General features: G+C 43.1%; 1 protein-coding gene across 2 annotated transcripts in view; it reads right to left on the minus strand.

The window, feature by feature from the left end:
- Nucleotides 1–24,978, minus strand: part of LOC141134592 (uncharacterized) — a 108,385-nt gene that overhangs the window by 38,300 nt on the left and 45,107 nt on the right. For both annotated transcript variants that reach the window (XM_073624067.1, XM_073624066.1), the window contains exon 4: nt 22,778–22,934. In XM_073624067.1, the coding sequence (XP_073480168.1) occupies nt 22,778–22,934 (157 nt within the window). The remainder of the gene's footprint in view (nt 1–22,777; nt 22,935–24,978) is intronic.

A 24,978-nucleotide genomic window follows, 5' to 3' on the forward strand; every position in this document is an offset into this window, starting at 1 on the left:
ATTTTACCTAAATACCATGCTACAATTGAAACACCTCTTTGGGTAGCCATTGAAGCAGTAGATACCGACCCAATTTCAGTTGCCAATATGCTATGGCTTCACCAAGTTGACAGAAAAAGCATTTCTAACCCCATAACTAAACACACCTTAGCTATCTGGGATAAGTTCAAAAATTTGTATAATCTCCAGTCTTTACATAATCCTTTACTTTCATTCCTTGGCAACCCAGCCTTCTATCCTGCATGGAAATTTCCTAGATCCTTTTCTATATGGTCCTCTATGAACCTGAATCACTTATACAGATTGACTTCTGCAACTACAATACATTCCTTTCCTGATTTATGTGAAACCTTTAATATTCCGAGAAATGAAATCTTTCGTTATCTACAGATTAAAAATTTCTATGAACCACTTCTTACTACAGGTTCAGCTCTTAATCAAATGACTCAATTTGAACGGATTTGTATAAGCGACCCACACATCAGAGGACTGATTTCTTTATTATACCAACAACTCATAGATAAATCTGACGAAAATTTACCCTCATACACTGGCAAATGGGCATTAGATATCAATCGGACCTTCGATAATAAAGATTGGTCGAATATATGGTTAGCCACTAAATCTTCATCTCCAAATAATTACGCCATAGAAACAAATTACAAAGTCCTTGCACGGTGGTACCTTGTGCCAGCTAGAATAGCAAAATTTATTCCTACATACTCTCCTAATTGCTTCAGAGGATGCGATTCGCTTGGAACTCATTTTCATATCTGGTGGCAATGCCTGATAGTCCAGGAATTCTGGAACATATTTTCTATGGCTTCTAAAGCCCTGGAAGTTTCTATTCCTCCAGATCCTGCTACATCACTTTTAAACCTTAAGCCCAATATACTTTCTCATATTCAATTTAAACTACTCATTCAAATTACTACTTCTGCCAAACAAACAATTGCCAAAGCGTGGAAGTCCAAATCTCTAATCTTGGCTGAAGCAAAACATAGAATCAATAGAGCACTTGTATTTGATAAAATGACAGCTATAGCTGACAATAAGATTAATAAATTTCGTAAGATATGGCAACCATGGATTAAACACTATTACCCTAACGACTTTGACCAATCTTTATTACTACCGCATTAAACTGAGTATTATATAAATAATATAACAATAAATTGTGTAATTCAGGAGCCAGACCACCACCACCTACACTTCCCTTCCCGTTTCTTTTTGTTCTATATATATTATTTTTCTTTTATTATTCTCATTTCTTATAAGACATATACTCAATATCAGAAAATGTTATATTAACTATTTGTTTATTTATTTATTGTATTCCTATGTCATGATCACATTGAAATATCTATACAATATGCATCTTTCATACTGTAATAAGATAAGTTTATATCTTCATTAGGATATTACTTATCCTATCCCGAATGTATATTATGTGCTCATGCTTCATATCTATATGTCTATCATATCTCTTTACCTACCTTATTTACTATTCATTTTTATTATTTATCAACTTACTTATTTACTCTGTTATTTATGTAAAACTCAATAAACATATTTAACAAGAAAGCAGCGTGGTGGTGATGCGTTTACAGTGTTAAAACAGACAGTGAAAAGATGGAATATCGCCCCCTCACCACTTGTTAAATGCCTTTAAAAAGCGATTCATCGTGGATCACTTTTACAGAGGGGTGGCAAGGGCCGGCACGCGTATGAACAAACTTTATGTTCACTTTTGTGGAGTGCATTGTGGCACTATTCATGTTGAATGGCATTCTAGTGCATTGTTATAGTATCAACCAACATGCCCTGCATTGTAAAAAACTGCATTAAAAAAGTACATTTCTGATATTTAGTTTTTTAAGGTGTACTGCTAGTATATTCAAAATGAAAGGATTGCCTTAAAGCGGAACTTAAATATGTCGAGCAGGCAGGCTCTTTATTGCAGGAAGAGATACAGTATGCTATGTCTCGTCTGCAATAAAACAAACCTACCTGTCTGTTCGCAATCATCTTTAACCTTATGTCTCCCACATAACACTTACAGCAGGTATAGAAAAGAATCACCCCCCTTTAAAATAATCACATTTTTTTTCTTTGCAGCCTGAAATGAAGACAGACACAGTTTTTGTTTTATACAGCTGTATTTACTCAGTGCAACTTATAACATCCAAACGAAAGATATAACACCAACATGTCAGAAAGAAATAATAAAAATTCAAAAACAGAATCACTGAGTTGGTAAAAGGATCACCCCCTCCTAGAAAATGACTCAGGCAGGTGTAGCTAATCACCTTCTCAATGGCACACAAAGCCTTTTGACTTTCAACCGTAATCCGCTGTGTAAAAACAAGAGGGCGTGGGGGACAAGGGGACAGCGGCTGATCTTGACCCCATAGCATTCCCACCCTATGAATAGCTGGACTATCTCGGTACTGATTGACAACATACAATTTATGTAAAAAGAGGAGATTTATTACATATAGAGAAATACATAGTATACTTATTAAAATTGAAAAAACAGAAGCTCAGGATTTCCCCAAGGAGTATCTGTTATCACAAGATATAGAATGGTCTGGGTCTCGACTAGTTTTGCGGTATTACCGCTTCCTCAGGAGGGCCAATCTATGAAATAAATAATACAATAAACACCAAACATAAACGTAAAAGGTTCAATGGTCATGATACAGCGTGTAAAAAAGAAGAATAAGCAAAATGAATAATGAACTAGCTTACCCTATAGATAGGTGATCATGTGCGGTATCAAGCCGCCCAGATAATAATGTAATCAGCTGTGGTCATTTTGATTAGCTCAAAAGAAATTCATTAGCATGAAAAGATTTCCTGGAGCATTTCAGTCCCTGGTAGTGCAACTGAAGCAAACAATCAACGGTGGGTGGCAAGGCACTGTCAAAAGATCTCCGGGATAAAGTTGTGGACAGGCACAAGTCAGGAGATGGATACAAGAAAATGTCAAAGACTTTATCAATGCCTAGAAGCACAGTAAAATCTATTTTTAAGAAGTGAAAGGTATTTAGTACAACACAGACCCTCCCTGGATCAGGACGTCACTCCAAACTGGATAACAGAGCTAGGAGGAAACTGGTCAGCAAGGCTACCGAGAGGCCTACAGCAACTCTGAAACAGTTGCAGGAATTTATGACAAAGAGTAGTCATTGTGTGTATGTGACAACAATATCACAAATTCTCCACAAATGTGGGTTGTATGAGAGGATTGCAAGAAAAAAGCCACTCCTCAAGAAAGGCCACATGGGGTTATGACCAAGCTTTCCCAGAAAGCACCTTGAAGATTCTGAGGCCACATGGAAAAAAATGTTATGGTCAGATGAAACTAAAATTGAATTATTTGGCCTCAACACCAAACAATATGTCTGACAGAAATCCAATACAGCTCACCATCCAAATAACACCATTACAACAGTAAAGCATGGAGGTGGTAATATCCTGTTATGGGGGTGTTTCTCTGCAGCAGAGATACTGGAGCACTTGTCAGGATAGAAGGAAACATGGATGGGGCAAAATACCATCAATTTATTGAGGAAAATCTGCTGCCCTCTGCCAGAAAGTTGTCAATGGGAAGAAGGTTTACCTTCCAACATGACAATGACCCAAAGCACACAACATAAATGACCACACAGTGGTTGAAGGAGAAAAAGGTGAATATCCTTGCATGGCCTAGTCAGAGCCCAGACTTACATATACACTCACCAGAAGTAAAATTAACGTAAGCCTTGAAAATCTCTTTAAGGTTAATGGTCCTTCCCAATTCCTTTTGTCAGTGAAACAAGGGGATCAGCCAGTTTGTTTTTTTAATGCCATGCTATAGCTGTGTTACTGTTTCTATTCAAATTTTTAAATAAACACTGCACAATATAATTTCTCTCGTGGGTTTCCGGTGGTGAGATTTTTTATGCAGCTTACTGTTTTCTTGACTGATCACTGACAAGAGGAATTGGGAAGGACCATTACCCTTAAAGAGGTGTTCCGCCTGGGTAAAAAAAAACTAAAAGTCAGCTGCTACAAATACTGTAGCTGCTGATTTTTAATCTATGGACACTTACCTGTCCAGGGAGCCCGCGATGTCGGCACCCCAGCTGATTTTCGGATCGGCTGTCGGGTGCTGTTGCCGCCACCATTCAATGTAAGGGAGCCTGCCAGTTCCCTACTGCGCGTGCGTGAGGGAAGGAGGAGGGGGTCGAACTTACAAGGGACGGCGCTGTTTCCTGGAAGTGTGGAAGGGTACCTGTCAAAAACAGGTACCCGTTCCTCCCCTTTGAAAGATGCCAAATGTGGCACCGTAGGGGGGGAGGAAGCAGATAAGCAGAAGTTCCACTTTTGGGTGGAACTCCGCTTTAAGGAGATCATTAAGGCTTACATTCATCTTACTTCTGGTGATTGTAAATGCTGGTGGAGGCTCACGAGTTTTTGCTTTACTGCTTTACTACACAACAAAGAAATTTCTTATCGTACATTACGAGAAGCAGAGCCATAGTAGTTACTATGTGGGTTATAGGCCACCTTCAGGTGATGGACACTGGCACGCCCTAATTTAAAAAGTGCACTCCCTATATAACCCCCTATATAACCCCTCCCACTGGTGGGAGTACCTCAGTTTTTTCGGCAGTGTCTAAGGTGTTGGTCCTGAGTAAAGATGTGCTGTGTTGAGCTCCACTGGAGCAATCCTTGCTGGGGCTAGCCATGCTGACTGGATCCATTCAAAGTGTCTCTTTTGGCCAAATTGAATGGTACCGGGCCTCATATCCGAAGCAACAAGGTTTTGCCTGTAAATGCTTCTCTTTTAGAGAGCTGACCCTGGGATCCAGTACTTTTTGGTAGTAAGGCTATAAAGTTTTACTGGAGGGGTGCTGTTGCAGGTCCAGGATAGTGGGTTTCCTGAGGATCCCCAGCTCCTGAAGGAACCCACTGTGAAGGGTGAAGATTTGGTCTGTTGGTTTACCACAGAAAACCCTGCGGCGGGAAAGGTAAGTGGAGTTTTCTAAGAATTTTTTTGAATTTTCTTATGAATGTCTCCTTTAAAAATCAGTAAAATGTTGTCATGCCTATGTGTCACCACTGGGGGCTGTATTGAGCACTCACCGCCTCACGCTGAAAGAACACGATGTGTCAAGAGCTGAGATGCTTCTTCCTCCAGCCAGACAGCAGGACCTCCGGTAAGCTTGAGGGGGGGGTTCTTCTTCCCGCTTATCGCCCCCCCCTGTGCTGACAGTCTCCCCCTCTTGGGGGAATAAGCGCTCTAAAGTTTCTTTAAATAATACAAAAGGCAGAGAAACTGGCGCGATCAGTGCGCCACTCGGCGGCTTGCAGCCCCCCCCGCGCCATGCTGTTTCTTCCTGTAGGTCCGAGAGGACCTGTAGTCCGCTGCTCGTGCGGGAAAAAGCTTTATTTTAAAGAAAGGGGAAAGAGCCATAGGCAACGCAGAAGGGCGGGGCTTAGCGGTGTCGGCGTCCTCCGATGTTCAACATGAGGAGGCAAGGTTTTAAAAGCACCTTTTGTGTTACTGCAGGCTGTGGAGGGACACAAGAGCAAAAGGTGGCGTTAACAGGTTTGGTGACACAGGCATTTCCTTTGACACATTTTTTACTGCTGCATCAGGCTGGGCATTAAAAGCAGAAACTGTGCTGGACTATAGCTCAAGCAGTATATGCTTTGTGCATCGGGCTATGGCAGAAGGGGGATAAAAACACCTCAATATAGGGCTCTAGAAAGACTTTAGTCACACAGAAGCCTAGCTCCATCCCAGTAAGATGGCATCCTCCCCTGAGAGTAATATGGCTGGTCACGGTGAGCCGTCAGGAGGGGCAAGTGTTGCAGCTGCTTTTAAACACTGCAGGCCCTGTGTATATTACTAAGAAGGTTTTTTCTTCAACCATTTTAAGCTTGAAGTAAAAGTTTGATGCTTTAATCACATCCCAAAGTTGGACTAAGCGTAACAGGTCCCCGTCCATTGCTCAGGACCCTCATACTGAGGAACAAGGAGCGAGAGATGGCGAATTTCTCTCTAGGACCAGGGAAAGGCTGATGTCTCCTCTTCCGAAGAACCTGATGCGAAGTATCAAGCTCACAGGAAAGGTTGTTTACAGTCGCTCACTGAATTGGTCCGCTCCACATGTTTACTGCCAGTAACGCAGTCAGTCGATGAGCCCACTTCTGCTTTGGGTTCACTAAAAGCCCCCCAATCTGTTCATGCTTTTTCTATCCAATCATGGCTAAGAAAGCTTATGTATTCTGAGTGAGAGCACCCAGATAAACAGTTTTTTTCCTCTGAAAAAGTTTTCAATACTTTATTCTATGGAGGAAGGGTTTTATGGGGAGTTCCAGCAACTAACGCTGCTAAAAACCTGACTTGTCCAGTAGACAATGCTCATATACTAAAGGGTCCAACAGATAAGATGTTGGAGTTCCTTTTTAAAAAAAAAAAAAGAAAACTATATTTCGCTCGCAGGTTCAGTCATTCAAACCTGGGCTGGCGTTCAGAGTATTTTAGTCCTTAAAGGACTAGATTATAGAGGTACTCAAAGTTATTCCTGATCAGCAGGCCCAGGCTTTGGCCAGCATATCAGAAGCCTTCTGTTTTACAGTTGACGCTATAAAGGATTCTATTCTCCAGGCCTCATGGCTCATGCTAAGGCTGGTACATGTGCATAGAATCCTATGGTTGAAAGATGGTCAGCTGAAGCGCCATGCAAAAAGCTCTTGGCCAGTTTCCCTTTTTATGGAAAACGGTTATTTGGAGACAATCTGGATAAGTATATCCAAAGAATTTCTAATGGGAGAAGTTCCCTTTTTTCTGGTTAAGAAGTTTAAGTATTTTTCTTTTAAATATGCTTCTCCAGTGCCAGGGGCATCTGCCTCCAGGCAGTCACGACAGCCTCCATCGTCAGGATTCAAGAGGTAAACCTCAGGGTCAGTCCCAGGGTCAAAAGAGGACCTGGAGGAGGTAACCCACAAAACAAAATACTAAAGCCTTATGAAAGGGTGCCTCCACTCGCTCGAGTGGGGGGGGGGCTTCTACAGTTTTCAAAGGGTCTGGCAGGAACATTGAGGGAGTTCCAGCCTCCTCGTTTTCTCATATCAAAACGATCCCAGAGATCCAGTGAAAAGAAGTCTCTTTCTAGGTTTGGAACATCTCTTTCTTGTCTCAAAGAGTGATATCGGTGGTCCCCTTGGTAGAGCAAGGATTAAGGTTTTTCAAACCTTTTTTACGGTTTCAAAACCGGACGGGGATCTCAGACCCATTTTAGATCTCAAAGATCTAAACCAGGTTTGAATATCCGTTCTTTTCGCACAGAGTCAATCCGATCAGTAGTCTCCATCCTACAATTGGGAGAACTTCTGGTGTCAATCGACATCAAGGATGCTTTTTTCCATGTGCCGTTTTTTCCCCGCTCACCAGAACTTTACACTTCAATGTCGAAAATCTTCATTTTCAGTTTGTAGCTCTGCCTTTCGGTCTAGCTACTCCACCTCAAATATTTACAAAGGTCCTGGCTCCTCCTTTAGCCAGGGTAATGGCTCAAGGTATAACAATACTAGCCTATTTAGATCTTCTCTTCATAGATCAATTCGGTAGCCCGCTTAATCCAAACTTTGGTCACCGCAGTTAGCTACCTGGAATACCTAGGTTGGATTCTCAAACTAGAGAAATCTTCCTTAAATCCATCAAGGAGATTGCAGTACTTGGGGCTGATCATTGATACAGCTCAAAAGAGGATGTTTTTTTTTTTCCCCCAGGAAAGGATCAGTTCCATAAGGGAACTGAATAAGTTACTCAGGTCAAAGAAGAATCCTTCTATTCGGCTTTGCATGAATTTGTTGGGAAAGATGGTGGCTTCTTTCGAGGTCGTTCCTTATGTACTGTTTCATTTAAGACTGCTGCAAAACAGTATCCTGTCAACTGGGGACAAGGCGGCCCAAGCTCTGGGCTTCCTAATGCATTTATCCCCCAATGTGCGTCACAGCCCCAATTGGTGGTTGATATCCAAGAATCTTCAAAAAGAGGAATCCTTTCTACCAGTTACCTGGAAGGTGGTAACAACAGACGCCAGCCTTCTGGGCTGAGGAGCAGTCCTGGAAGAAGCATCTGTCCTAAGGAAATGGTCCAAATCAGTGATGACCTTGTACATCAATATTCTAGAGATTCGGGCAGTACGTCTTGTCCTCCAGGCCTGGACGCTCAATCTACGGAATTGTCCTATCAGGATCCAATCTGACAGTGCCACAGTTGTGGCTTTTATCATTCACCAAGGGGGCACGAGAAGTTGTGTGGCCCAGAAAGAAGTGAATCATCTTCTTGGCAGAAAACAACATTTTTTGCCTATTAGCAATTTTCATTCCAGGAATAGGAATCGACAGGCGGACTACTTGAGTCGCCAACAATTGTTCCTGGGAGAATGGTCCTTTCACCCAGACATGTTTCTGTTGATATACCAGAAGATGGGGAGTTCCGGATGTGGAATTTTGTGTCAAGGACAAGGGATCCGATGACACAGATGGGATCCATTTTTTACTGATCTATGTATTCCCTCCTGTTCTGCTGCTTCTGTGCCTTTTTTGCAGGATCAAGCAAGAAGGGAAGGAGGTGATTCTTGTGGCCCAGGAGATCTTGGTTTGCCGAGATCGTAAAGATGGCAATGGGAGACCCTTGGACCCTACCACTATGGCCAGACCTTCTCTCGCGAGGTCCGGTATTCCATCTTACCTTGCAAACGCTAAATTTAGCGGTTTGGCTATTGAGACCAACATTCTGAAAGATTGTGGGCGGTTAGCCTATGTAGTTCTATTTGGGTAAATGCTAGGAAGCCGGCCTCCAGAGTCTAGAATCTGCAAGGCATATATCTGTCTCCTGGTGTAAATCCAGGGCTTGGCACCCCAGGAAATATGTCTTAGGTAGGATCCTTGAATTCCCACATATAGGATTAGAATTGAAGCTGGCCTTGAGTACCATCAATGGCCAGATGTCGGCCTTATCTGTCTTTTCATCAACCACTTGCTTCCCTCTCTCTCTGGTTCGTAACTTTATTCAGGGTGTAACGCAGATTAATCCTCCAGTTTGGTCACCCCTGAACCTTTGGGACTTAAATTTAGTCCTGTTGGCTTTTTTCGGAGCCAGTACGAGATATTCCCTTGGTCCTCTTGACGGGGGAAAAATAATTTTCTTGGTTGCCATATCTTCTGCAAGAAGAGTATCAGTGTTGGCTGCTCTTTCCTGTAACCGAAGGTACCGAAGGTAGTATTGGTTTTTTATTTAAACCAGGATATTGTTCTGCCTTCATTTTTTTTCCAAAACTTCATTTTGGTGGAACAAAGGTCACTACATTTTCTTGATGTGGTGAGAGCGGTCAAGGTCTATTGAAAGTGACTGCTCAGGTTCGTAAAATGTTTTGTTTGTGTTGCCATGCCAGATCAAAATCTACTATTCCTAAATGGATTCGTCAAGTGATTGTTCAAACTTATGGTTTTAAGAGGAAAATTCCTCCTTTTCATATTAACCAGTTGCCAACTGCCGCACGATGATGTACGTCTGCACAATGGCACGGGCAGGCATAAGGACTTACCTGTACGTTCCTGCCTACACACGGCGGGGGGTCCGATCGCCACCCCCCCCCCCCGGTGCCTGCAGCGGTCGGATTCAGGTCAGGGGCTATCAGAGGTGAAGGGGAGGCCACTTATTCGTGGCCACCCCCTCGCAATCGATCCTGGCGAATGACAAGCTTCCTCGGCTTCTGTAATGTAAACAGAAGCGGAGGAAGTGATGTCATCTCTCCTCGAGCCGGTCTTTTCGTTCCGGCGCCGAGGAGAGAAGACATCAATGTGAGTTTGCACAACACTACACTTACAGTAGAACACGCAGGCACACTTTTCACCCCCCAGTCACCCCCCGATCACCTCCCTGTACCCCCTGTCACAGTGGCACCAATAGCAGTTTGTTTTTTTTTTTGCATTGGTGTCAGTTTGTGACAGTTATAAGTGTTAGGGTTAGCCCCCTTTAGGTCTAGGGTACCCCCCTAACCCCCCCCTAATAAAGGTTAACCCCTGATCACCCCCCGTCGCCAGTGTCACTAAGCGATCATTTTTCTGATCGCTGTATTAGTGTCACTGGTGACACTAGTTAGGGCGGTAAGTATATAGGTTCACTGTCAGTGTTTTATAGCGACAGGGACCCCTATATACTACCTAATAAAGGTTTTAACCCCCTGATTGCCCCCTAGTTAACCCTTTCACCAGTGATCACCGTATAAGTGTTACGGGTGACGCTGGTTAGTTTGTTTATTATAGTTTTAGGGCACCCACCGTTTATTACCTAATAAAGGTTTAACCACCTAATTGCGGCGGTGATAAAAGTTAAGTTATTAGGGTCAGATAAGGTCTGTGTCGCCCCAGGCAGCATCAGGTTAGTGTCAGTACTGCTAACACCCACGCACGCAGCATACACCTCCCTTAGTGGTATAGTATCTGAACGGATCAATATCTGATCCGATCAGATCTATACTAGCGTCCCTAGCTGTTTAGGGTCCCCAAAAATGCAGTGTTAGCGGGATCAGCCCAGATACCTGCTAGCACCTGCGTTTTGCCCCTCGGCCCAGCCCACCCAAGTGCAGTATCGATCGATCACTCTCACTTACAAAACACTAAACACATAACTGCAGCGTTCGCAGAGTCAGGCCTGATCTCTGCGATCGCTAACAGTTTTTTGGTAGCGTTTTGAATCAGTCGCTAACAGTCGGGAGCTTTTTTGCCTGTCTCACTAGTGTACCACTAAATTTAGAGCCCAAAATGGCAAATCGAAGGTACACTAGTGAAGAGGCCTACATGTTTCTGAGCATGACAGATAGTGAAGAGGAAGTCATTCATCTGTCAGATTCAGGCTCAGAATACGAACCTGTAGACAGCAGCGGCTCCATGACAGATAGATCTGACGACGGAGTTGTGGTCCCTGCCAAGGTCAGGCGTACCAGACCCCAAAATTCTTCTGTCCTTGATGTGCAAGAACCGCAGGTCTCTCGTATGGAGCAGAGAAGTACTAGCGCCGCTATTCCTTCTGGTGAACTGGCAAGCACCAGCGGCGTAGTACACCCAGGTCGTACATCCAGCACTGCAGTAACACTTGGTGACGTGGCGAGTCCCATAAGTGCAGTTCAAGCTGGTGAGGTGGCAAGCACAAGTAGTGTCCCACTGCCACCAAGAAGACGAGCACAGGCCCGTCGTGCCCATAGTGCCCTTCCTGCTGCATTCGCCAATCCAAATTGGGAACCCACCACTTCTGCAGCACCCGTACTTCCCCCATTCACTGGCCAACCCGGCATTTATGTGGAAACAGTTGATTTTACGCCACTTGATTTTTACCGAAGAACTCTATAGATTTATTGTGGACTGAAGCAATTTGTACGCTGGTCAACACATCGCCACTATTCCCCAGTCCTCCCTTGCCAGAGATTGGAAACCAATTACGGTTTCCGAATTTAGGATCTTTCTGGGCCTTTCCCTCAACATGGGCATAAATAAAAAGAGTGAGTTGCGGTCATATTGGTCCACTGACTCAATTTACCATATGCCCATGTTCTCTGCCTCCATGGCCAGGGCACGATACGAGCAGATTTTGCGGTTCATGCACTTCAACAATGAACTCTGTCGTCCTCGTGGAGACCCTGAATACGATTGTAATGGGAGGGCTCGTGGAACTCAGAATCCCTTGGAAAGTAGGGGATGTCCTTGTTTCAGCTCCCCATATACATCTTATGTCTAAGTCACCCTGTGCTATCCTGGCACAGGGTGAGTAAGAAAATATATCTTGGACTACTTAAAATGGGACAGCAATATTTGTCCACAATATCTCCCAGGATGTATGAGACTATTATTGGTTTGGTTGATTCTGAACTCAGCCTGTTAATTGAGTGAGCTGATCACTTTAGCCTCCAGGACTGGCTAGGAGACGAACTGTTGATGACTAGGCTGAGGAGGGGGGGAGATTGTTGTTTGTATTGTTAATTGTAATTAGCTCCAGCTATTGTGTTTATACTACTGTGTGAAGCTCGGTGCCCACAAGTCTGTCATCTGGTCTGGGTACATTTTTTAGTAAATTAGCTCATGTTAATTAGGTTAGCTTTGAGTCAGCCTGCTGTATAAATGAGATCTCAAATAAAGTGTTAGTCCTGATGTACTCCAAGACTGGTGTTGTCTAGTTCTTGGGGGTTCCTATAGCCAGATCCATTGGACTCGTGTTCCAGAACTTAGAAAGCGGTATACTGACGGAAGCACTCAAGCGGAGTGTGGGACGTTCCGTGACAACGATCGGCTCTACAAAATGCGGCCCCTCGTAAACCACTTCAACCAACGTTTTGCAGACTTGTTTACTCCCCATCAAGTTGTCTGCGTTGATTAAGTTTTCTGGCCGCTTGTCATTCAAACAGTACCTTCCCAGCAAGCGTGCCAGATACGGGGTCAAGATGTATAAGCTCTGTGACAGGGCCACAGGCTATACATGTAGTTTTATGGTTTACGAGGGCAAAGATAGTCACGTAGAGCCGACAAACTGCCCTGACTACATAGGAAGCGCTGGCAAGATTGTGTGGGACTTGGTGTCACCCTTATTCGGGAAAGGGGTACCACTTATATGACGACAATTATTACACGAGCGTGCCACTTTTTAGTCACGTTTTTGATCAGCAGATTGGAGCATGTGGCACCGTGCGACCTAATCACCGGGGCTTTCCCCAGCGGCTTGTAGATTCCCGTCTTAGGCTGGGGGAGAGAGCCTGCTTGCAGTGTAATAATTTGCTCGCTATGAAGTGGAGGGATAATAAGAATGTTTTCGTTCTTACCTCCCTTCATGCAGACACGACGGTCCAAATTACTACGGCGACTGGTGTTGTGGAGAAACCCCTCTGTGTCCACGAATATAACCTCAGTATGGGAGGGGTGGACCTCCACGACCAGTTGTTGGTGCCGTACCTAGTTGTCCGTAAGGCCAGACGCTGGTATAAAAAAGTGTCTGTATACTTATTTCAATTGGCTTTGCTGAACGGTCATGTGCTATACAGAGCTTCAGGACGGACTGGATCCTTCCTTAAATTCCAGGAAGAGATCGTCAGAGCCCTTCTGTTTCCAGACGGTGCTCCACCTCACCTTCCCCAACCAAATGCAGTAAGCCGGCTGCATGAGAGGCATTTTCCTTATGTCCTCCCGAGTACCCCTACCCAATGAGTCCCCCAAAGAAAATGTTGTGTCTGCAGAAAGCACGGATATAGGCGTGACACCCGGTATTATTGTCCCTCCTGTCCTGACAATCCTGGTCTTTGCATTGCTGAATGTTTTGAACGCTACCATACACTAGTTGAGTTTTAGCGTAGGGTAGCACTGCACAGACTAGGACACGCTTTCACAGGGTCTCCCAAGATGCCATCGCATTTTGAGAGACCCGAACCTGGAAATGGTTACAGTTATAAAAGTTACAAAAAAAAGTGTAAAAAAAAAAAAAAAAAAAAACACAAAAAATATAAAATAAAAAAACAAAAATAGTTGTCGTTTTATTGTTCTCTCTCTATTCTCTCTATTGTTCTGCTCTTTTTTACTGTATTCTATTCTGCATGTGTTATTGTTATTATGTTTTTATCATGTTTGCTTTATAGGTATGCAATTTTTTTATATTTTACTGTGTTTACTGTTTTTTATTGTTAACCATTTTTTTGTTTTCAGGTACGTCATTCAGCTGCAGAGCGGATTTATTTATCTTGACAGCAACAGCGTTTGCTCCCACGATACATAAAGCCGTGACTCCAGCGCTGTCGGAGGTGATTTCACCACCACAGTTACATACTTCAGCATATATGCCGAAGCGTGGGGGTAGCAGTGGGCAGAGGAGCGATTTGCTCCTCCCTTTTGCGGGAGGATGCTCCCATGCATATATATATTTTAGGCACAGGTTGCGTTAAATGTTTTATTTTTTACTATTTTTTTCTGTATTTGCTTTGCAGGTATGGTAAGTCTTACTGTTATACTGTAATGTTACTCTGTTTTATTGTTAACCATCATGTGCTTAACAGGTACGCCATTCAGTTGCAGCGCGGATTTATTTATCTTGACAGCAACAGCGTTTGCTCCCACGATACATAAAGCCGTGACTCCAGCGCTGTCGGAGGTGATTTCACCTCCACAGTTACATACTTCAGCATATATGCCGAAGCGTGGGGGCAGCAGTGGGCGGAGGACCGATTTGCTCCTACCTTTTGCGGGAGGATGCCCCCATGCTTCGGCATATATAAACGGAGCATGTATGCCCATCATTAGAAGTGGGTGGATGAAGAGAGGTACTCTAATGGTGGGCATACCCACCGTTCAATCTTTTTTTCGTTCAGCCCACAGGCTGCATGAAAAAAAGTATACAATATATGCCCAACAAGACCAGCAACGTACTGGTATGTTGCTGGGCTTTGAGTGGTTATACCAGAATAATGCCTGCAGGTTTAGGTATCATCTTGGTATCATTCTTTTCAGCCAGCGGTCGGCTTTCATGTAAAAGCAATCCTAGTGGCTAATTAGCCTCTAGACTGCTTTTACAAGCAGTGGGAGGGAATGCCCTCCCCCCTACCGTCTTCCATGTTTTTCTCTGGCTCTCCTGTCCCAACAGGGAACCGGAGAATGCAGCCGGTGATTCAGCCAGCTGACCATAGAGCTGATTAGAGACCAGAATGGCTCCAAACATCTCTATGGCCTAAGAAACCGGAAGCTATGAGCATTTAATGACTTAGATTTCGCCGGATGTAAACAGCGCCATTGGGAAATTGGGAAAGCATTTTATCACACCGATCTTGGTGTGGTCAGATGCTTTGAGGGCAGAGGAGAGATCTAGGGTCTAATAGACCCCAATTTTTTCAAAAAAGAGTACCTGTCACTACCTATTGCTATCATAACAATAAAAACGATTTAAAAAAAAAATATGAAAGGAACAGTTTAAAAATAAGATAAAAAAGCAAAAAAATAATAAAGAAAAAAAAAAAAAAAAGCACCCCTGTCCCCCCCTGCTCTCGCACAAAGGCAAACGCAAGCGTCGGTCTGGCATCAAATGTAAACAGCAATTGCACCATGCATGTGAGGTATCACCATGAAGGTCAGATTGAGGGCAGTAATTTTAGCAGTAGAACTCATCTGTAAATCTAAAGTGGTAACCTGTAAAGGTTTTTAAAGGCTTTTAAAAATGTATTTAGTTTGTCGCCACTGCACGTTTGTGCGCAATTTTAAAGCATGTCATGTTTGGTATCCATGTACTCGGCCTAAGATCATCTTTTTTATTTCATCAAACATTTGGGCAATATAGTGTTTTTTAGTGCATTCAAATTTTAAAAAGTGTTTTCCAAAAAATGCGTTTGAAAAATCGCTGCGCAAATACTGTGTGAAAAAAAAAATGAAACCCACCATTTTAATCTGTAGGGCATTTGCTTTAAAAAAATATATAATGTTTGGGGGTTCAAAGTAATTTTCTTGCAAAAAAAATAATTTTTTCATGTAAACAAAAAGTCTCAGAAAGGGCTTTGTCTTCAAGTGGTTAGAAGAGTGGGTGATGTGTGACATAAGCTTCAAAATGTTGTGCATAAAATGCCAGGACAGTTCAAACCCCCCCAAATGACCCCATTTTGGAAAATAGACACCCCAAGCTATTTGCTGAGAGGCATGTCGAGTCCATGGAATATTTTATATTGTGACACAAGTTGCGGGAAAGAGACAAATTTTTTTTTTTTTTTTTTTTGCACAAAGTTGTCACTAAATGATATATTGCTCAAACATGCCATGGGAATATGTGAAATGACACCCCAAAATACATTCTGTTGCTTCTCCTGAGTATGGGGATACCACATGAGACTTTTTGGGAGCCTAGCCGCGTACGGGACCCCTCAAACCAAGCACCGCCTTCAGGCTTTCTAAGGGCGTAAATTTATTATTTCACTCCTCACTGCCTATCACAGTTTCGGAGGCCATGGAATGCCCAGGTGGCACAACCCCCCCCCCCCCCCCCCAAAGACCCTATTTTGGAAAGTAGACACCCCAAGCTATTTGCTGAGAGGTATAGTGAGTATTTTGCAGACCTCACTTTTTGTCACAAAGTATTGAAAAAAGAAAAAAAAAAATTTTTTTCTTGTCTTTCTTCATTTTCAAAAACAAATGTGAGCTGCAAAATACTCACCATGCCTCTCAGCAGAATATATTTTGGGGTTTAATTCCACATATGCCCATGGCATGTTTGAGCAATATGTCTATTAGTGACAACTTTGTGCAAAAAAGAAAATTGTCACTTTCCAGCAACTTGTGTCAAAATATAAAATATTCCACGGACTCAACATGCCTCTCAGCAAATAGCTTGGGGTGTCTACTTTCCAAAATGGGGTCGTTTGGGGGGGGGTTTGTGCCATCTTGGCATTTTATGGCCTTCAAAACTGTGATAGGTAGTGAGGAGTGAAATCAAAAATTTACGCCCTTAGGAATCCTGAAGGCGGTGCTTGGTTTTCGGGGCCCCGTACGCGGCTAGGCTCCGAAAAAGTCCCACACATGTGGTATTCCCATACTCAGGGGAAGCAGCTAAATGTATTGTGGGGTGCAATTTCATATGTGTCCATGGCCTGTGTGAGCAATATATCATTTAGTGACAACTTTTTGTAATTTTTTTTTTTTTTTTGTCATTATTCAATCACTTGGGACAAAAATATTAATATTCAATGGGCTCAACATGCCTCTCAGCAATTTCCTTGGGGTGTCTACTTTCCAAAATGGGGTAATTTGGGGGGAGGTTTGTACTGCCCTGCCATTTTAGCACCTCAAGAAATGAGATAAGCAGTCATAAACTAAAAGCTGTGTAAATTCCAGAAAATGTACCCCAGTTTGTAGACGCTATAACTTTTGCGCAAACCAATAAATATACGCTTATTGACATTTTTTTTTACCAAAGTAATGTGGCCGAATACATTTTGGCCTAAATGTATGACTAAAATTGAGTTTATTGGATTTTTTTTAAAACAAAAAGTAGAAAATATCATTTTTTTTCCAAAATTTTCGGTCTTTTTCCGTTTATAGCGCAAAAGATAAAAACCGCAGAGGTGATCAAATACCATCAAAAGAAAGCTCTATTTGTGGGAAGAAGAGGACGCAAATTTCGTTTGGGTACAGCATTGCAATTAGCAGTTAAAGCGACGCAGTGCCAAATTGTAAAAAGTGCTCTGGTCAGGAAGGGCGTAAATCCTTCCGGGGCTGAAGTGGTTAAAGCGCACTGTAGGTTGCAGTATGAGTTCATTGCTCAGGCATTGCTATGGGACATCCCACATAGTAACTACTATGGCTCTGTGTCCCGTGATGATAAGAAAATAGGGTTTTTTTAAACGATTACCTGTAAAATCCTTTACTTTAAAGTACATCACGGGACACGGAGGTCCCTCCCTTCTTGGTATACACATGTATTGCTTTGCTACAAAACTGAGGTACTCCCGCCAGTGGGAGGGGTTAGATAGGTAGTGCACTTTTTACCAAATCTTCACCCTTCACGGTGGGTTCCATTAAACCTTCAGGAGCTGGGGATCCTCAGGAAACCCACTATCCTGGACATGCAACAGCACCCCGCCAGTAAAACTTTAATGCCTTACTACCAAAAAGTACTGGATCCCAGGGTCCAGCTCTCTAAAAAGAGAAGCATTCACAGGCAAAACCTCGTTTCTTTGGATACGAGGCCTGGGTACCATTCAATTTGACCAGAAGAGACACTTGAATGGATCCGGTCAGCATGGCTAGCCCCAGCAACGATTGCTCCAGTGGAGCTCAGCACAGCACATCTTTACTCGTGACCAACACCTTAGACACTGGCGAAAAAACTGAGGTACTCCCACCAGTGGGAGGGGTTATATAGGGAGTGCACTTTTTAAATTAGGGCATTCCAGGGTACATCAACTGAAGGTGGCCTATAACCCACATAGTAACTACTATGGCTCTGTGTCCCGTGATGTACTTCAAAGAAAAAGGATTTTACAGGTAAGCTGTTATAAAAATCCTATTGTTACAACCCTCCACTTAACACCAAAATGACAATGTTGCTAAGTTGGTGTACAGTGGAGGGTTATAACATTTCTTTGTTCTGACTTTAATACTTTCTGGGTCAAATAAAATTTGATTTTTTTTTTTATACAGTATACTGTCTGGGGTCACTCTATACCAAATTTCCCTGTGAACTCTTCCCATTACTCAAATGTAGTCAGGTAATACAGCCTGCTGTTTGAACAGCAAAGAAGCAGTAATGCACTGCTAACGTATCCCTTTGCTTTCTATTCTGTAAGCATGGAAAGACACTGAAAACATTGTGAAAAGCAGGAGTGCCCTTGACTCTAAGCGCTACCTACCCCTTCCTCTAAATGCCGCTCTGCAGGTGGTAACGAGGCAGATATCCAGACAGATTCTGGCACTGGTAGTAGTTGTTGCTACATCTAATCATTTATTTTCATGAAAATGGGTTAAAATGTGGTTTTACTACCACCCTGGAGTTTAATGGTCACCTTTTCATTGCATATTTTTCGTGTCAAAAGTGAAATTTTATCCAAATGATTGTACCCTGCTGACCCAAAGTGGACTGCTAATTTTGAGCCCTGCTTGACAAAGCAAAAATTAAAAAGAACAAATCCTGCATTTCCCTAGTGTACTACTTCAAGTTGTTGTGAAACTTGTGAAACTAGAATTAATCTGACATCCTTTTCACACTTATAACTTGCATTAACACATTTCTGGGATGATACTTAACATAAGTTTGTGTTTTTTTCACTGTATGAATTATCTATCACCCAACGCTTGCTAGATAATGGTTGCAGAAATGTCTTGTCAGCTCCATCTCTCTTGTCCTGTCACCATGCAGTTCTACTCCGAAAAAAAACTGTTCCAGGTACAATACAATTTAATGTGTCAATAAATCTAATATTGACTTCATTAATATTTTGGGGTCACACAATATTCATTTTGGAAGCAGAGAAATATAATGTGGCTAAACAGATAAGCATAAGTCTTTATCAGGATATGTTTAGGAGCTTTTACTTTTATTTAAAGGGTCAGTCCTCCCAAAACCAGTGTTCTGTTTTCAGTGGATACTGAAAGTTAAACCACTGGACTATTTCTCATATCACTTAAAGCATCTATTGGTGAGTTTTGCTTAGGTTCCCGATTTTGAGCCCTGAGGAGACTCTGAATGTCTCTTAGAGGATGGTTTGCGCAGCACATGATTATGAAAATAATTTGATGTTGGATACTTTGGGGCCAACTCTGATTTTGGATTACTCATCACTCTTACGCTAGGTGACAATGGCGACCCTACAAGTAGAGGGTGGTCTCTCCAGCAGAGATACAGACAACATTTAAAATTTCACAAATGGTTTAACCTTTCTTCACAATATCCAAAACTTTAAAAAGAGTTTTGCCTTTACATACATTTTAAAGCCCAATTCACATTAGTGCGATTTCTCCTGCTTCTGTTGTTGCGCTGCAATGCACATTATTCTCTATAGTGCCTCTACACATCAATACAATATGGTGCAGAGTGATTTTTGGAAAATCACAAATGTTTCCTTTGGCCCCATATACAGTATCTCACAAAAGTGAGTACACCCCTCACATTTTTGTAAATATTTTATTATATTTTTTCCTTTGACAATACTGAAGAAATTACACTTTGCTACAATGTAAAGTGGTGAGTGTACAGTTTGTATAACAGTATAAATTTGCGGTTCCCTCAAAATAACTTAACATAGAGCCATTAATGTCAAAACCGCTAGCAACAAAAGATACATGAAAAGATATAATAAAATATTTACAAAAATGTGAGGGGTGTACTCAATTTTGTGAGATACTGTAGAATCAGGATCTGGCATATGAATGGATCATCCAAAGGTGGGGTGTCTTCCAAGGATTCCAAGGGTTTGATGATCTCCACTCTGTCCATGTGCTGGCTGATGCTGAACTCCTTGTATTGACAATGAAACTTTGCTTCAATGTGCTTATTCTGTTGCCTAAAACTGTGAAGATGGTCAGGGATGTAGAGCCTCTCCCAAATAGTGTGGATATAGGTTTTGGGCCGCTCTTCCCCTGGAGGAACAAAGTTTCAGGGACATAAGGGAAAACATGGCGGTGCTTCTTCCACACATAGGCATAAAAGTAACTCTGCAAACTGGCCAATCTGGTGATCTTGGCCTAAAAAGGAAACAATGTCTTGGGGCAGGAAGGCATCCGTGGGGTGTCTGTATTTGTGGACAGTCCTCTGAACTGGTTCTGCTGTGGGTTGAGGATGTCCCCAAGGAAAGTCAGATAGGGCACACTAGCTTCTGGTGATGGAGGGGACTCTTTGTCGCTATCGAACACCAGGGTGCCCCATGAAATCCCCTTGGGTGGCTCCAAGCAGTCTAGGTGAAACCTAAATAGAGCTGGCTGATCGGTAGTGGGCACTTCTGCTGGTGTAGGAGTATACAGGAGCAGAGTTTGCGAAAGCGCCTGGCATCGGGGAATACACAATGGACATGATGGTACTGTTCGGGAGAACCGTAGTGAATAAGTCCAGAATTGGTGGAGATGGAACCTTATCCAAAAGGGTGTCTAGGCTAAAAGCAGGTGAAGATGCAGCTTTGGGTGCACAGGCTGGCAGCTCAAGCCCGACTTCCATGGGGAGGCCATCCCAGGAGAGTCCTTCAGAGTTGGCCACAGAATCTTGGCCAGGATTCCGTAGAGGTGCTGGCTCCAGTGTCTTCAGAAGTCACACGCAGGCCTCTAGTCAAGGGTAGCTGCGGCCTCGACCTTGTCCTTAAGTCTGTATAAAAGCACCTCGCATTGAGGACACGAGCCTGTGGGTGGAGGTGGGATAGGCATCGCTGACAGGTAGGGCAGATGACCCAAAGATCTTCATGGGTGCCTGTACGACATTGGGCGCACCATGCTCCGGTGTTGGTGGTATACAGATTCTTTCATGGCAGCAGCTGTCTGGTCACATTGTCTCAAAGCACGTGTGTGGAGGAAACGATTGATGTTCTGAAATATGTTGGTATATACACCCCTTATAAATTTTTTAATCAGATGGGGGAGGTGTGCAGGAGCCAATTAGGAGGTAGGCACACACGGTCCACGTGGATTAACATGAGGCACAGCTGGGCAAGTCCTAAAACTAACTACAGCCATGGTCTCTTTGGGGGTGGTCTTCAAGTACATGTGGTAGGCGTAGCCCCATGTTGGGCGCTAAAATGTAAGGGAGCAGGCGGGTGACATTTCCTCCATGTTCCCCATGAACTCATTGGGTTCCAAGTGTGGATCACATAGAAGGCCTACCCTGGGGTGGGTTCATTAGGCTATGCCAAGTGATGAACGGGGTCACTCATCCCAGCACAGAGGTAACACCTTGTCTGTAGGCATGCTCACCAAAGCCTGGGACCAGGCAAGGGCCACGGTTATGTGAAAGTCAAACATTAGGGTAGTCCCCCAACTCAGAGATGAGCTATTTGTGTATAGTGTTATATGGGGAATTCTTTCAAAGATATTGTCCCTTGTCCTACACACTTGAACAGGTATATGTGTTGCATTAGGAGGGACATACGGAGCCTATGTCCACTTCACCAGTCAGCATACCTCTGTTACCTCACTCCCAGTAACTAAATGGGGTCTCGCCGCCCACATAGTGCAGACCCCATGCATGCTCCAATTAACCCTTTTCGTTCCGTACCAAGTGACCAGGTATTAGGTCTCAGTTACGTTAGTCCACTCTCGGAGACCAACAGAGACAGACATCTAGAGAAGGAGCTGAATGCTTATACCCCTCGCTACCACCTACCACCTATTCAGGCGTGGTGCCAATGACTGGTTACTCCCTTCTGGTTACCTATAGCTACTTGATTGCAAGTTAACTTTTTGTTGTAGTGATGCTTCACAGATCCCAATGTGCTTGTCCAAATTCTGGTTCCTAAGAAAGATATGCCACGTGCACCACTTTTGAACTTCAGACCAGGCTTTGAACAGAGTAAACAACTTAACTGAACATTAGGCAGAACATGTACAATATGTGACAACATCCTTTCCTAGCTAAACTTAACTGTGGCTGCCCCAGGTTACCTGTGCGGATGTAATATCTTTTGGAAAAGACCAAACTGGCAATAGGAGTTCATGTCCTGGGAGTATTCCGATGGGTCGGCGTTCCAGCGAGCTTCTTAGGACATAATTCAGAGTCTCCACGCGAGCATCCTGAGCCTGTTCCAGGGTCCCCAATTCCCGTGCTTTGTTTCCCCCCTAGGATCCAGGCCTCTTCCCTTTTATATAACACACAGGGAGAGGCTGGACCCCAGAGGGAAACCCACAAACACACAAGAAAAAAGGGCATAAGCATTAACTCCTTCCACCCAACCTGGGCGGCTGGTAGACTAACTAACCAAGAGTAAGCAACTTGCCTACAAGTTTACAATCTACTGTCCCAAGTTCAGCTACATAGACATACACACACAAACTAGTTTGTCAGACTCCAGTTACCCTTCCCATGTACATGTAATGTATGTTTGAATTTTAGTAAGTAATAAGATCACCTAGAAGAAACCCACAAGCAGCACATACAAAATGTATTATTATAGTGTTTGTGGTGAATTTAGTATTTTATTATTGTACATGTTTTGGCTGTGTTTCATGATGACCTCATTGGTCTAGTCACAATTTCACACTCTCCAGTTATGCCTTCAAATAATACCTGAATCCTTGTCTGTTCCATCCAATTCACTATCTTCATTAACTTGTTGTTTTCTAGTCTGGTTAATAAGCTGAACAATCCGTTGGCGAGGAGATGGATCCAGTTTGGACTCTCTCATGTCTTCTGATAACTTACTGCACACACAGTGCTGACATTCCTATGGATGAAGAATATTATCAATTCTTATCTCTCTGGCTACAGACTCCCTATGTTCACAAAATATGTAATTGCACAAATCAGGTTTACCAGCATGTAATTCTTTGTTATTATAATATCTTTATAGGAAAATATAGCAGGGGTTGGTGCTCTTGAAAATATTACTAGCTATTGACTACTGTGATAACTGTGAGGTTCTTTGAATTGTAAATAACAGTTAAATAACTCTTTTCCGAAATTGAATAATGACTGTACTCTACACGTAAAAACTGAGCGTTTCAATGAGAAAATTATCATTAAACAAAATAGTAAGCGGAGATAACATAATAAATGCAGCTTTTTGATACTATAGTGCTCAAAAAGGGCTGCTCAGGAGCTTTCAGGAAGTGGGTGCTCAACTCGGGAAGGGTTACTCTCAATACTCATAAAGGGGTGCTCACAAGTATTTTGGAACGGGTGTTCACAAGCACTTGGGAAGGTGTGCTTACAAACTCTTGGGGAGGGGTGTTCACAAGTACTCAGAAAGGGGTGCTCACAAGCACCTAGAAAGGGGTGCTCACAAGCACTCAGTAAGGGTTTTAGAGCAGAGCTGTATTCAGACATCATGATGTCCTACACACTACTGATAAAGACATCCTTTATACACGCTCTGTCCAGAGTCTCTGGCAGTCTTTTGTTACATGGGAAGAGTTGTGAACAGTATTTTATTATATGTGAGCCACCTTTGACAGTCTTTTATAATGTGAGCAGTCTCTGACAGCCTTTTGTAACATCTAAATAGTTTATGACAGCCCTTTGTTATATGCAAACCAACTTTTCTCAACCAGAGTTCCTCCTGAGGTTGCTAAGGGTTCCTTGAGCAATAAGCAATTTCTGCCTCCCAGATAAGTAACCATTAACACCAATATTTTTTTTAGCTATCCTGTAAGGGGGATTCTTCCAGGTTAACATCGCAGTTATGTACAGTGTATATATATTAATCATTAGCAGGGGTTCCTTGGGACCGGGGAATTTTTTTCAAGGGTTCCTTCTTGTTTAAAAGGTTGAGAAAGACTGATGCAAATAGTCTAGGACAGGCTTTTGATACATGGAGGATCTGTCAGTTTTTTGATCAGTAACAGTGGACGACAGGTAGGGTTGGTTATCCTGCTACTGAATAAACTTTTATGCTTCAAAAAACATTTTCCCTAAAGCGGCCTTTTTCTTTGCTAAGAATAAATGACTGTTGGTAAAATCATGCCTATTAGCCATGCTCACTAACATTAAGCCAAACCCACTATTTGCCTCAGTGTTTTTCTTCATGGTTTACCTTCATCCTTATGTAGCACCCTGCTCAAGTCTGGCTAAATTTAGTTTTTAGTTCTGCTGTACTCAGTGGAGCAGCAATCTATTTTCCAGGTCTGGCCAGGTTTCCCTAAGCTTGGTGGTTGATTGCTCCTGTCTTCCTCAGGAAGAAGCTTCCAGAAATAGAGTAGGTGGGTAAGCCACTGAATATTTATCTGATTTCAACAAATCCATGGGAGGTGACACCCAGAAGATGGCTAGGGGGGAGATAAATGTTTGGGAGGCTTGTTCAGCAGAGTCATACTCCTGGGGCTGCTGCCTCTAGGAGGCAGTGGGTCTACTAAAGAGCTGTTAGGCCTCAGTATGCGCTTGGCTGAGGGCCTGGAGGAACTTGGATTGAAAGATACCTGCTGGAGGGAACTACCCTAAGGAGCTGGGCTAGAGAAGGACCTTTATCACCAAAGAGAGTCGCATGGAAACTGATTAGTGACAGCTGTCCTTGGACATTGTGTGTAAGACCTTTGCCAAGGACTCCAGGTGTGCCTGTGCTTTGGGGGTGAATGCCAGAGCTTCTTGTAAGGACTGGGACTGCGCACACAGAGTCTCCTGAGTTTTGTGTTGGGGAGGGAGCTATAAATAGATTAGCAGAGCCCTGAACTATTCAACGATCAGCTCTGAAAGTCTCTACCTATGAGGAGAGGAGGTGTGTGCCTTTCCTCCAATCAGCTGTCTTGGCTGTATGCCCAGGCTTCACTGCAGTG

Source organism: Aquarana catesbeiana, linkage group LG03 (assembly GCF_042186555.1).
Source record: "Aquarana catesbeiana isolate 2022-GZ linkage group LG03, ASM4218655v1, whole genome shotgun sequence".
Classification (NCBI taxonomy): Eukaryota; Metazoa; Chordata; class Amphibia; order Anura; family Ranidae; genus Aquarana; species Aquarana catesbeiana.